At 42.2% G+C, this 13769-nt stretch overlaps 1 protein-coding gene and 1 pseudogene across 1 annotated transcript; both read right to left on the minus strand.

The window, feature by feature from the left end:
• Positions 1–533: 533 nt before the first annotated feature.
• LOC132221850 (disintegrin and metalloproteinase domain-containing protein 1a-like) lies at positions 534–2977 on the minus strand. Its single transcript, XM_059676358.1, is given in 3 exon segments — positions 534–664; positions 788–2929; positions 2932–2977. Coding segments are annotated over 3 exon segments (2319 nt in total).
• Positions 2978–7814: 4837 nt separating this feature from the next.
• Positions 7815–10314, minus strand: LOC132221822 (disintegrin and metalloproteinase domain-containing protein 1a-like; annotated as a pseudogene).
• Between the last annotated feature and the right edge of the window lie 3455 nt (positions 10315–13769).

The raw sequence follows: 13769 nt of genomic DNA on the forward strand, positions 1-13769 counted from the left end.
GTTTATAGGCCACAGAAAGCCTAACTGATGCCTTATGTGAACACTGTTGTTTACATTTTAATTTAAAATCAATTTATTTCATGAGTATACGTCTCCAGTTCAAATAGAACAACAAATCAAACAACCTCCCTAATATAATGTGAAGTTGTGATTGGGATGAAAAACCTGGCACAGATATATATGTCAAACGAAGAGGATGGAAGGTAGCATTCTCTGAAAAACTGGCAACTCAAAAATTGGCTCTACTAATGACAATACATTGATAGGAATTATTCATAAGAAAAGTTTATTTAAATGGTTTCATAAAATGTGAAAATGTAAAATGTTTTATAAGTGCTTTTTCAAATGCATATATAATTAATTACTAAAAGACAGAAGGATAAAATTCCTCCCCCGACGTTAGTATATTTTTATAGTCTTTAGAGTCCCAATCAGAGCCACTGCCACTCTCAACTTTGTTTCAGATTTGTTCTACTGAGCCCCCTTCTGACCAAGTGTATGAAATGTTTGTTATAGAAGACTTGTCCCTATCACTACTCATTCTCTGTCTTTGGGGTTTGCTCTCCTATTACTTTCTCCTCTTCTTGTGCAACTGCTTCTTCACTTTCTTCTGGGGCCTCTTGTGAGCACTGTGAAAAATCATTTCCAGCCCCAAGACTGGCACCTATAATAAGACATAAAAATATTGCTAAAAGAAACAAGGGGAATACGTACACTAACTGTCCTATGGTTTTGCTTTCATCTCTATTCTCTCCTCTGCCAAAACTACCATGAGCAACACTATGACTTTTCCTTTCATAGTCACGTAGATTTTCATCCTCTGTTTTGCCAGGAGAACCACTGTCCACACTACCCCCATTTCCTGGAGTTCTGCAGTCAGGGGGTGCATAGCCAGCCTCACAGTGGCAGTGCCTTACATTGTTACAGACTCCTCTCCCATTGCACATTTCTGCTGGTCTGCAGTCATAGTTGAGCACAGTATGATCTGTGCAGGAGTAATTCATGCAGACTTTGTTTGGGGCACAAGCATTGCCAGAGTACACATCCCCCTCATCAGGGATATCAGTAATGTTATAGACATCCAAGCTCCAGCAGAAGTTATCTTCATAAGGAATCTGGATCAGTGTGTGATGGGGTTTGATGGATGGGACCCACCTAATATTTGTACATATAATTTTTCCACAAAATATATTATCATCAAAACACTTAACAAATCTTGACATTGCCGAGGTGGGACAGCCACAGTTTCCAAACCGGTCCCCTTTGCTGTTCATTGAAATGTAACAGTTTTCTGGAGCAGACCATGGAGTGTACCCATACATAGCCATGCATTGATTATCAGGGTTCCTGCATTGACCCCCAACACAGTAGTGCAGTCTACCACACGACGTCCCATCTTGCTTATAGGTGTCTGTGGGGCACTCTGCAGAGGTACCATCACAATACTCTGGGAGGTCACACTCTCCCAAAGCAGAACGGCACATGAATCCCTTATTCTTCAGTCGGCAACCAAAACAGCAGAGTCCATCACTACATTCTGCACTCCCCTTCAGGCTACATGTTTGGTCACAGCACGGGTCAGTGTAACAGGCAGAACCACAGTCACACTGCTCCTCACCCTCCACCACACCGTTTCCACAGTAGGAATCCCTACGCAAGCGGCCTTTGTGCCGCTGAGGGTTGTTAAATAGGCAGGCCCCTCTGTGTTCCTGGAGGAACTGGTAGAAGTCCTCAGAGCTACAGTTGCTGAAGCCACTTTCTTTAGTGATATTGTCACGCATGAGGCAGAGGGGTTTGTCTTTACAAATGCAGGCTGAGTGGTCGTGCCGAATACCCAAGTTGTGCCCAAGCTCATGGACCATGAGCGCTGCAAACAGCAGGACATCTTCATGATGGAAGGATTCAACAGCTGCTGCAAACCCACTTGAGCAGGCACCATTGAGAAATGCCTGTCCCATACCTTGTGCAGGATGCTGTCCGACAATCATGTGGGCAACATCATGCTTCACACGATGGAGGAGCTTCTCTTGTCTCCAGCTGTTGAAATTCCCGAGTGTAACTTGCAGGTCCACTGGGACCTCTATGAGGTCCCCCTCGGTCCAAATCTCCATTCCAGCCAGCACCACCTCTGTGTTTATTCCCCTAGTGAAGCTGTTGGCCAGGGCAATGATGTGCATCACTCTCTGGACCGTCTCATTGACGTTACTGCCCCACATTTGGAACCGCTGGTTGTTGACCACAACAAACATCTCCACATACTTGGTGAGTGACCACAAGTAGGACAGCTCCTGTAGACCGGCAGGCTTCCTGCTCCCTTGTTGTCTGCTGGTGGACACCACTGGGCTGTCTTTGGAAGTGACACTGCAGGAGACTGGTGCTTGATGAGCCATGGTGTACAACACATGTTCAAACCGTCTTGAAGAGCCCATGGGCTCAATGCCATAGGATTTTCCCTCCTTAATCAGGATGCCCCTGAGGCCTGAACAGGTGTTGACAGAAACGAAAGAACCCGGGAGTCCTTCTATGTAGCCTTCATAGTGACAGTCATGTGAGATGGAAGGCATTTCTTGTCCCAGGGTGCCATTGTGGTAGCTGAAGACTGGAAAGTTCTTGATAAAATAGTCTGTCTTCACTTTCAGATGAATCAGCTGTTTCTGGCCCTGCATAGATATCACATAAGATGCCTCTTCCCCTGGGTTTTGTCTTCCCTCAACTGTCAGAGCCTTGGGGATGACTGTCTCATAGGATGAGTAATATGCTGATCCCAGGTCACTGCACAAACTTGGCAGGAAAGTCAGTACCAACACCAGCACAATCCCCAACCTGACACATGAACATCCTGGCACCAGTACCAGCACCAGGCCCTTCATCTGGGCAGCCCAGGTCTGAAACATTCTGTTAGCCTCATACATAACCTCTTTGTTCTTCTGTAAGAAGGCAAGGAGACAGAGTCCCTCACAAAGGTGGCCACCTACATGGCCCCAGTGAATCAGTGGGTGATGCAGGGCCTGTGGCCTTGAGCAGAAGTGCTCCTTGACATGCAGACTGTTAGGCACTGGGATTAGGTCCAGGTTTATGATGGCTGCATAAAGGATATGTCCTGCCTCCTGATAGCAACTGCCTGCCTCCGACTGTGTCCTTTCTATTCTCTCTGATCTCGCTGTTATCCTCCGGATATTGTCTTCTCTGTGGCTTCCTTCCACAGCATTAGCTTCAGTGATCCTAGGCTTCAGTCCTTTTTATATTGTTGTGATGTAATAAAAAAGAACTGCAGAATCTAAATTGCGAGATTGTACCCTGAGAGAGGAAACCAAACCTCCGGGCCTTCTTCAACTGTGCCACACGGAACACCCCCTCCCCCCCAACACACACACCACTCCTCCTGTGTCAGTTGCTTGGCCAACTCCTCATGTTCTAGACCAGGGGCTTGAAGATCATTGGTGGGCACACTCCATTGCCCATTTCCCCTCTTCTAAAACTTACTCTGTAACACATGGGCGTCGTACTCAAGATGTTCTTGATCCCTCAGTGAGGCTTTATGTTGTTAAACACATCTCTCAGGCCAGACTGTTAGAAAGGGAGCAGGAAGCCTGGCGGTCTACAGGAGCTGTCCTACTTGTGGTCACTCACCAAGTATGTGGAGATTTGTTGTGGTCAACAACCAGCGGTTCCAAATGTGGGGCAGTAACGTCAATGAGACGGTCCAGAGAGTGATAGACATCATTGCCCTGGCCAACAGCTTCACTAGGGGAATAAACACAGAGGTGGTGCTGGCTAGAATGGAGATTTGGAACAAGAGGGACTTCATAGAGGTGGACCTGCAAGTTACACTCGGGAATTTCAACAGCTGGATCCAATCTCATTATATGCAGTAATGTTTCTTCTTTATCAAACCATCGCTCTCAGCCCACGTCACTCTCCAGTCACCATCTAAAATCTCTGTTTTATACATAATGACAATCTTTGGAAATATACATATATACATTCTGTTCCAGTTTGCACCACTAATTTTCTCGTTTCTGAAATTTAAATTGTATATCATAGCACAGTGACAAAATGTGAATAAAACATAAATATATTTTTTCAGTAAATTATTTGAAAGAGAACAGTCACACACAAAAGGACACGTGTTATGATTTAAATTATATGAGGTTCCTCAAGTAGTCAAGTTCATAGACACAGAAAGTGAAGTGGGGGTTATAGGAGCTGGGAAAAATGTAATAGGACTGGTTAATGAAGACTTTCAGTTTGAGATGATGAAAAAGTTCTGAAAGTGGATGTTGATATTGGTTGCACAACAATGTAAATGTACTTAATGCCACTGAGCTGTACACTTAGAAATGGTGAAGAGGGTTAATTTTATGAATATTGGAGAGAGCAAGAGAGGAGAGAGAAAGCTGTGTAAGTACAACTCTGATCATGTAATCAATAGTTTTAGCTCCATTGAAGTTACCCATGTGCCTTTACCAATCACAAGTCCTCCTGCTTCAGAGGTTATCATCACTCTTTCTTTTATGGTATCTACTTTGTCACTTTTCTTTCTCAATTTGCTTCCTAAACATGCTTCGCAGAATTCTGTAATTTTATTTTACTTGCCTTTTAATCACAGCTTCGTTGAGATATAATTCACATAGCGTGACATTTACCCTTTAAAGTATACACACCAGAGGTTTGTAGTATATTCAGAAATTTATGCCACTGTCACCAAATCAATTTTCTCACCCCCAAGCAAACTCCAGTATCTATTAGCAGTCACTCCCCATTCTCTCCTCCCTGTAGCTCATGGCTACCACTACTCTACTCTCTAGCTCAATGATTGTGTCTATTCTGGACACTTCATAGCAATGGAATCCTACATGTAGTAGTCTTCTGTGCTGGCAAATTTCACCTAGCATAATGTTTCCAAGGATTAGCCATGTGGAAAATTGCAGGACCACCCAATTGTCATAGGACATTAATGCCACAGCAAGTTTCCATTGTCTACTCCAGATAACGGGAAAGCAATGGAAGTACCTGAACTCCAGACTGTGGGGACAAAACTAGTGCCTGGGGTATGTCAGTAAGGATGTGAGAGAGCCCAATTGGATTATAACAATGAAACAGGCTTGAGGTTGCAAAACTTGGTCAGTCATTAATCCACCTCTGATGTTCTCTTTTAAATAATTTAATAATTAATAATAATTAATCTCTTAATATAAAACTTTAGCAGAATTGCATCCTATCCTAAGGTTGGCTCTGGTTAAATCCTTCCCTTGGTCAAGATTTACTGGGCACTTAAAATCAGCAGGGCCTCAGAGCTGAACAAGATACAAACCTGCCCCTCCATGATGTCAGAATGGAATGGGGAAAGGACACTTTGACTGATAATGACACAGTGCGGTAGGTTCATAATAGAGAGCAGCATCCATTTCTAAGGCTTTTGTTTCATTAGAGTCAATGAGGGAAAAGCCATGTTCTGGGCAAGTAAGGACATGTCAATTGTCTTCCTGGTCACTTTTTTCTTTTTTTTTTTTTACTGAAGGAAAAGGCTCATGAGGAAGTGGAGAAGGTACATTCAGTCATAGCTGAGTGGGATGCAGGTTCCACCTTTTACTAGCTCTAGAGCAAGCATGTCAAACTCAAAGGCTAACACGGGCCAAATATACAAGGTTTAAGTTTATGTGGGCTGCAAAAAAACAGAAGGTTCAATTTTCATAGAAATGTATGTTTATTTCTATAGAGACATGCTGAATACAAAGGGCTGAAATAAATGAGTAATCATTAACATAAAATAATAGAACATTTTAATAAAAAAATTAATATTTTTCTTGAACATTAACTTACCAGACACTGAATAACTAACTGCACAAACTAATAATCCAAATAAACCTATTTTTCTTGTTCTCCGAAAGTGAAATATTTCCTGTTGTGCACACCAAACAAGTCAGTACAAGACTAATTACCTGACAGTCGGCTGCTAAAATATTCGCTGCTAGTATTAGTGGAGAGAAATGGCGCACCTGTGAATAAGGTGCATAAGGGAAATGAATGCAACACGATTATAGTAATCAGTCATTAACAAACATTGTAAATCGTTATTAATAATTATGTACAATAGGATATTGTAAAAATTAAGTTACAAATTTTTATTAAGATGTTCCTTACATACCATTATATAGGCTGGGCCACAAAAATACTCATTGCGTGCCATGCAGCGTAGGCCGTGAGTTTGACATGCTTGCTCTAGAACAGTGGTTCTCAACCTTCTGGCCCTTTATTTTTTTTATTTTTTTTTTAAATATATTTTATTGATTTTTTACAGAGAAGAAGGGAGAGGGATAGAGAGTTAGAAACATCAATGAGAGAAATCGATCAGCTGCCTCCTGCACGCCCCTTACGGGGGATGTGCCCGCAACCAAGGTACATGCCCTTGATCGGAATCGAACCTGGGACCCTTCAGTCCGCAGGCCGACGCTCTATCCATTGAGCCAAACCCTTTAAATACAGTTCCTCATGTTGTGACCCAACCAGAAAATGATTTTCGTTGCTACTTCATAACTGTAATGTTGCTACTGTTATGAATCGTAATGTAAATATCTGATATGCAGGATGGTCTTAGGCGACCCCTGTGAAAGGGTCATTCAACCGCCAAAGGGGTCGCGACCCACAGGTTGAGAACTGCTCTAGAGTAAAACTCTGTCTTTGTTTCCTCGTGTGGAAGAAGATGGTCTAATAGCATGAATGGGAGGGTTAAATTAAGACAATGAATGCTATAGCTGGTTTGGCTTAGTAGATAGAGCATCAACCTGTGGACTGAAGGGTCCCAGGTTCGATTCTGGTCAAGGGCAGATTTCTGGGATCCCCAATAAGGGATGTGCAAGAGGCAGCTGATCAAATATTTTCTCATCATTGATGTTTCTATGTCTCCCTTCCTCTCTGAAATCAATAAAACAAGAATATTTTTAAAAAGACAATGACTGTAAAGTGTTTAGAATTATGTCTTCCACAGAGTTGATAATGTTATTATTTTACATGCTTTGTGCTCTCCTACAGATAATTAACAACACTCCATTGCTCTGTCCCTTTGGATTGTCAGGCAATATTAATTTAATAATGCGAATGAGAAATAAATATAATAAGAAAAGTAGAAATAGGAAAAAGGAATATTTCCAACCAGACTTAGCACTGGACAAGCTTGCCACTTGCCTAGGTTGCTTACTCTTTCCCATGTACTCAGCAGACACAGGGTGATCACACCAACCTGGATCAGATAGAGCCCTTCTAGAGAGTCCCAAATCTAAGGTTTATAGGCCCCAGAAAACCTAAATGATGCCTTATGTGAACACTGTTACTTACTTTTTAATTTAAAATCTTTTTATTTCATGAGTATACTCCTCCAGTTCAAATAGAACAACAAATGAATTAACAACCTTCCTAATATAATGTGTAGTTGTGATTGGGATGAAAAAACCTGGCACAGATATATATGTCAAACAAAGAGGATGGAAGGTGGCATTCTGTGAAAAACTGGTAATTAAGAAATTGTCCCAACTAAGATAAGAAATTGATGAGAATGATCCATGAGAAAAGTTTATTTAAATGGTTTCATGAAATGGAAAATACAGTAAAATGTTTTATAAGTGCTTTTACATAAGCATATATAATTAATTAGTAAAAGACAGAACAAAATCCCTCCTTTACGTTGTACACTTCTATAGTCTTTACAACCCTGATAAGAGCCACTTCTACTGCCAATGCCCACTTCACATTTCCTCTACTGAGCCTCCTTCTACCAAGTGTATGAAGTACTTGCTATAGAAGACTTCTTCCTAACACTAATCATTTTCTTCCTTTGGGTTTTCCTCACTTAATGCCTTTTTCCTCTTTTGTGTCACTGATTCTTCACTTTCTTCTGGGGCCTCTTTTGAGCGCTGTGTTAAAGCCATTCCAGCTTTAAAACCAACACCAATAACTAGACCACAGAGAAATGATAAGAGAAAACAAACAATGCAGAGGTAAAAAAAAGGAATAAGAAGTATTGCTAAAATAAGCAAGGGGATTATGAACAGTAATTGGCTTCTCATTTTGCTTTCATCTGTATTCACACCACCTCTGCCAATATTTTCATGATCAACACTGTAACTGATTCCTTCATCCTCACTTGGATTTTCATCCTCTGTTTTGCCAGGAGAACCACTGTCAACACTACCCCCATTTCCTGGAGTCGTGCAGTCAGGGGGTGCATAGCCAGCCTCACAGTGGCAGTGCCTTACATTGTTACAGACTCCTCTCCCATTGCACATTTCTGCTGGTCTGCAGTCATAGTTGAGCACAGCATGATCAGTGCAGGAGTAATTCATGCAGACTTTGTTTGGGGCACAAGCAGTGCCAGAGTGCACATCTCCCTCATCAGGGATATCAGTAATGTTATAGACATCCAAGCTCCAGCAGAAGTCACCTTCATAAGGAATCTGGATCAGTGTGTGATGGGGTTTGATGGATGGGACCAGTCTAATATTTGTACATATAATTTTCCCACAAAATATATTATCATCAAAACACTTAACATATCTTGACATTGCTGAGGTGGGACGGCCACAGTTTCCAAACCGGTCCCCTTTGCTGTTCATTGAAATGTAACAGTTTTCTGGGGCTGACCGTGCAGTGTCCCCATACATAGCCATGCATTGATTATCAGGGTTTCTGCATTGACCCCCAACACAATAATGCAGTCTACCGCACGACGTCCCATCTTGCTTATAGGTGTCTGTGGGGCACTCTGCAGAGGTACCATCACAATACTCTGGGAGGTCACACTCTCCCAAAGCAGAACGGCACATGAATCCCTTATTCTTCAGTCGGCAACCAAAACAGCAGAGTCCATCACTACATTCTGCACTCCCCTTCAGGCTACATGTTTGGTCACAGCACGGGTCAGTGTAACAGGCAGAACCACAGTCACACTGCTCCTCACCCTCCACCACACCGTTTCCACAGTAGGAATCCCTATGCAAGCGGCCTATGTGCCGCTGAGGGTTGTTAAATAGGCAGGCCCCTCTGTGTTCCTGGAGGAACTGGTAGAAGTCCTCAGAGCTACAGTTGCTGAAGCCACTTTCTTTAGTGATATTGTCACGCATGAGGCAGAGGGGTTTGTCTTTACAAATGCAGGCTGAGTGGTCGTGCCGAATACCCAAGTTGTGCCCAAGCTCATGGACCATGAGCGCTGCAAACAGCAGGACATCTTCATGATGGAAGGATTCAACAGCTGCTGCAAACCCACTTGAGCAGGCACCATTGAGAAATGCCTGTCCCATACCCTGTGCAGGATGCTGTCCGACAATCATGTGGGCAACATCATGCTTCACACGATGGAGGAGCTTCTCTTGTCTCCAGCTGTTGAAATTCCCGAGTGTAACTTGCAGGTCCACTGGGACCTCTATGAGGTCCCCCTCGGTCCAAATCTCCATTCCAGCCAGCACCACCTCTGTGCTTATTCCCCTAGTGAAGCTGTTGGCCAGGGCAATGATGTGCATCACTCTCTGGACCGTCTCATTGACGTTACTGCCCCACATTTGGAACCGCTGGTTGTTGACCACAACAAACATCTCCACATACTTGGTGAGTGACCACAAGTAGGACAGCTCCTGTAGACCGGCAGGCTTCCTGCTCCCTTGTTGTTGGCTGGTGGACACCACTGGGCTGTCTTTGGAAGTGACACTGCAGGAGACTGGTGCTTGATGGGCCATGGTGTACAACACATGTTCAAACCGTCTTGAAGAGCCCATGGGCTCAATGCCATAGGATTTTCCCTCCTTAATCAGGATGCCCCTGAGGCCTGAACAGGTGTTGACAGAAACGAAAGAACCCGGGAGTCCTTCTATGTAGCCTTCATAGTGACAGTCATGTGAGATGGAAGGCATTTCTTGTCCCAGGATGCCATTGTGGTAGCTGAAGACTGGAAAGTTCTTGATAAAATAGTCTGTCTTCACTTTCAGGTGAATCAGCTGTTTCTGGCCCTGCATAGATATCACATAAGATGCCTTTTGCCTTGGCTCTTGCCTTCCCTCAACTGTCAGAGCCTTGGGGAGGATTACCTCATAGGATGAGTAATATGCTGATCCCAGGTCACTACAGAAGCTTGGCAGGAAAGTCAGTACCAACACCAGCACAATCCCCAACCTGACACATGGACATCCTGGCACCAGTACCAGCACCAGGCCCTTCATCTGGGCAGCCCAGTTCTGAAGCACTCTGCTAGTCTTATACATAACCACTTGGTTCTTCTGTAGAGAAGGCAAGGAGGAGGCAGAGTCCCACAAAGGCAGCCACTGACATGGCCCCAGTGAATCAGGGGCTGATGCAGGGCTTGTGTCCTTGAGCAGAAACACTCCTTTACGTGCAGACCCTTAGGCACTGGGATTAGCTGCAGGTGTTTGCTGGCTGCATAAAGGGTGAGTACTGCCTACCTCTGCCTGTGTCCTTTCTAGTCTCTCTGACCTCTTTTATGCTTCAGATAGTGTCCTCTGTGGCTTCGTTCCACAGCTTTAACATCTGTGATTCTTGGCTATAGTCCTTTAATATTATGGTGATGTAATCACAAAGGACTGCAAACTACAATGCAAGATTGTACTTTGAGAAGGAAATAAAACCTCTGTGCCTTCTCAACTGTACCACACGGAACACCCTCAACTCCTGTGTCCGTTGCTTGGCCAATTCTTAATGTTCCAGACCAGAGGATTTAGAGATCGTTGGTGGGCACACTCCATTGCCCATTTCCCCTTTTCTAAAACTCTTGCTCTGTAACACATGGACATCATACTCAGGATTTATTGATTCCTCAATGAGGCTTTATAGTGATATGCACAGCTCTCATGCCAGACTGATAAGGCAAGTGGGTGGCTACCCTGTGCCCAGGATATATCCAAAAGGGCTGGTGATTATGGGGCAAGGGGCAAGACTCCCATTTTTTATAATTATCAAAATTCCGTTTCTTGAGTTTATTTATAACACTGCCAATAAATGTGTATGGGAGTTGCCAACAGAGCTGTCTTCGCATATGTGTGATTTTCCTGGGTACAATTGCTGGTAACTCTAGGTCCACTGCCTTCTCTGGATGGCTTGGATCAGGGGTCCTCAAACTACGGCCCGCGGGCCACATGCAAATACAAATACTGTATTTGTTCCCGTTTTGTTTTTTTTTACTTCAAAATAAGATATATGCAGTGTGCATAGGAAGTTGTTCATAGTTTTTTTTAAAACTATAGTCCGGCCCTCCAACGGTCTGAGGGACAGTGAACTGGCCCCCTGTTTAAAAAGTTTGAGAACCACTGGCTTGAATATTTTGGTACCCTAAAGTTATATCAGCTGAAGATTAGGTAGCCCAAAAGTCTTCCCTGTGTTAGAAAATGACCTACATGTATCCAGTGCCCACTTCTGTTTTCATCCTTATTTGAAAGGATGAACTACCCGGCCACTGTGGCTCAGTGGTTGAGCAGTGATGTATGTAACAGGAGGTCACTGGTTGGATTCTATATCAGGGCACATACGTAGGTTTTTGGCTTGGTCTTCAGCAGGGATCATGCTGGAGGCAACCCATCGATGTTGATGTTTCTCTCTCAGTTGTTTCTATCTCCCTCTTCTTTCATCTCTTCTCAAAAATCAGTAGAAACATTTTTTAAAAAGAGTAGAGGAATTAGAGTAACTTATTGAAAGAATAAATGACTCCCAGGTAAGAGTGCTGTCATGTCTCATCTGTTATATGTTATTTGTTGTGCTTGTGTCATGCCTGCCCTGAAAGAATCAAAGTATCTCTAGAAAAACCCACAACTATTCTGAGGAATGGCATATTCCTGACCTCAAAATGTTCCTCCCTCTTCCTACATTTTGCTGGTCAGTTCAGTTCCCTAATGTCTTTGTGCCTCATATTTCACTGAGAAAAATAAAAGCAATCAAAGTATTTTCACATGGAGACACCACTTGAGTCGCCTGTATCTAAATTTTCCTCCAACTCTGGTGGATAAATTATCCATATTCCAATCTAAGGCCAATCCTCCTACTTGTGTGTGGGGTCTATTTCCCTTTCAATTTCTCATGGACTTCACTTTTCCAACTGTCCCTTCTGTCTCTTATATATAAAATACCTGTCTATCCATTATATCCCATCTTACTATATGCAAACCATCACTCTTAGCCCACATCACTCTCCAGTTGACATCCTGTATCTCCTCTGTTTCATACTGAAACTCTTCAGGAATATATATACATTCTGTTCCAGTTTGCACCACTACTTTTTTCTTTTCTGAAATTTAAATTTTGAATCATAGCACAGTCACAAAATGTGAATAAAACAAATATATTTTTCAGTAAATCGTTTGAAAAGAGAACAGCTCAGTCTCACACAAAAGGACACATATGTTATGACTTAATTTATAGAGGTTCCTCAAGTAATCAAGTTCATAGAGATAGAAAGTGAAGTGGAGGTTACAGGAGCTGGGAAATAAGTAATAGGACTGGTTAATGAAGACAGTTTCAGTTTGAGATGATGAAAAAGTTCTGGAAGTGGATGTTGATGATGGTTGCACAACAATGTAAATGTACTTAATGCCACTGAACTATACACTTAGAAATGGTAAGGAGCGTTAATTTTATCTTATGAATATTGGAGAGAGAGACAGAGGGGGAGGCTGTGTAAGTACAACTCTGATCAAGTAATCAACAGTTTTAGCTCCATAGAAGTCACCCATGTGCCATTGTCAAGTACTCATGACCCCTTTCTTTTATGGTATCTACTTTGTCACTTTTCTTTCTCCATTTGCTTCCTAAACATGCATCACAGAATTATGTAATTTTATTTTATTTGCCTTTTATCACACCTTTATTGAGATATAATTCACATACCATAACATTCATTATTTCAAGTGTACATGGCAGTGGTTTGTAGTGTGTTCAGAAAATTATGCAACTGTCATCAAATCAATTTTCTCACCCCCAAGGAAAACTCTAGTATCTATTAGCGGTCACTCCTATTTACCTCTCTCATCAGCTCATGGCTACCACTACTCTACTTTCTAGCTCAATGATTGTGTCTATTCTGGACACTTCATAGCAGTGGAATCCTACATGTTGTAATCTTCTATGAATGGCATATTTCACCTAGCATAATGTTTTCAAAGTTTAGTCATGTGGTAGATTGAGTCAATACTTCCTTTCCTTTTGACTAAATAATGTCCATTTTGTGTGGACATACCACATTTTATTTTTAGATTGATATGTTGATGAATGTTTTGGTTGTTTCTACTTTGGAACTGTTATGAATACTAGTGCTATGGGCATTTGAGTACAAGTTTTTGCATGGACATATGTCTTCATTCCTCCTGGGTAGATACTTAAGAGTGGAATTGTTTGGTCATGTGAGAACTCTATGTTTATCCTCTTGAGGAACTGCTCAACTATTTCCAAAGAAGCTGCACAATCTCACATTCCTGCCAGCAATGAGTGAGGCTTCCAATTTCTCCTGATCATCACTGACATTTGTTATTGTCTACTTTTTTTATTATAGCCATTCTAGTGAACATGAAGTGGTATCTCATTGTAGTTTTGATCTGCAATTCCATAAAAATGATGTAACACACATTTTCATATTCTTTTTGGTCATTTTTATCTTCTTTGTAAAAATTTCTATTCACATCCTTTGCCCTTATAAAACGGGGTGTCCTTTTCTTGTTGAGTTATAAAACTCATTAATATTTGCTGGTTACTAGTTCCTATCAGATATGAGTTGCAAATATTTT

Source organism: Myotis daubentonii, chromosome 19, assembly GCF_963259705.1.
Source record: "Myotis daubentonii chromosome 19, mMyoDau2.1, whole genome shotgun sequence".
Classification (NCBI taxonomy): domain Eukaryota; kingdom Metazoa; phylum Chordata; class Mammalia; order Chiroptera; family Vespertilionidae; genus Myotis; species Myotis daubentonii.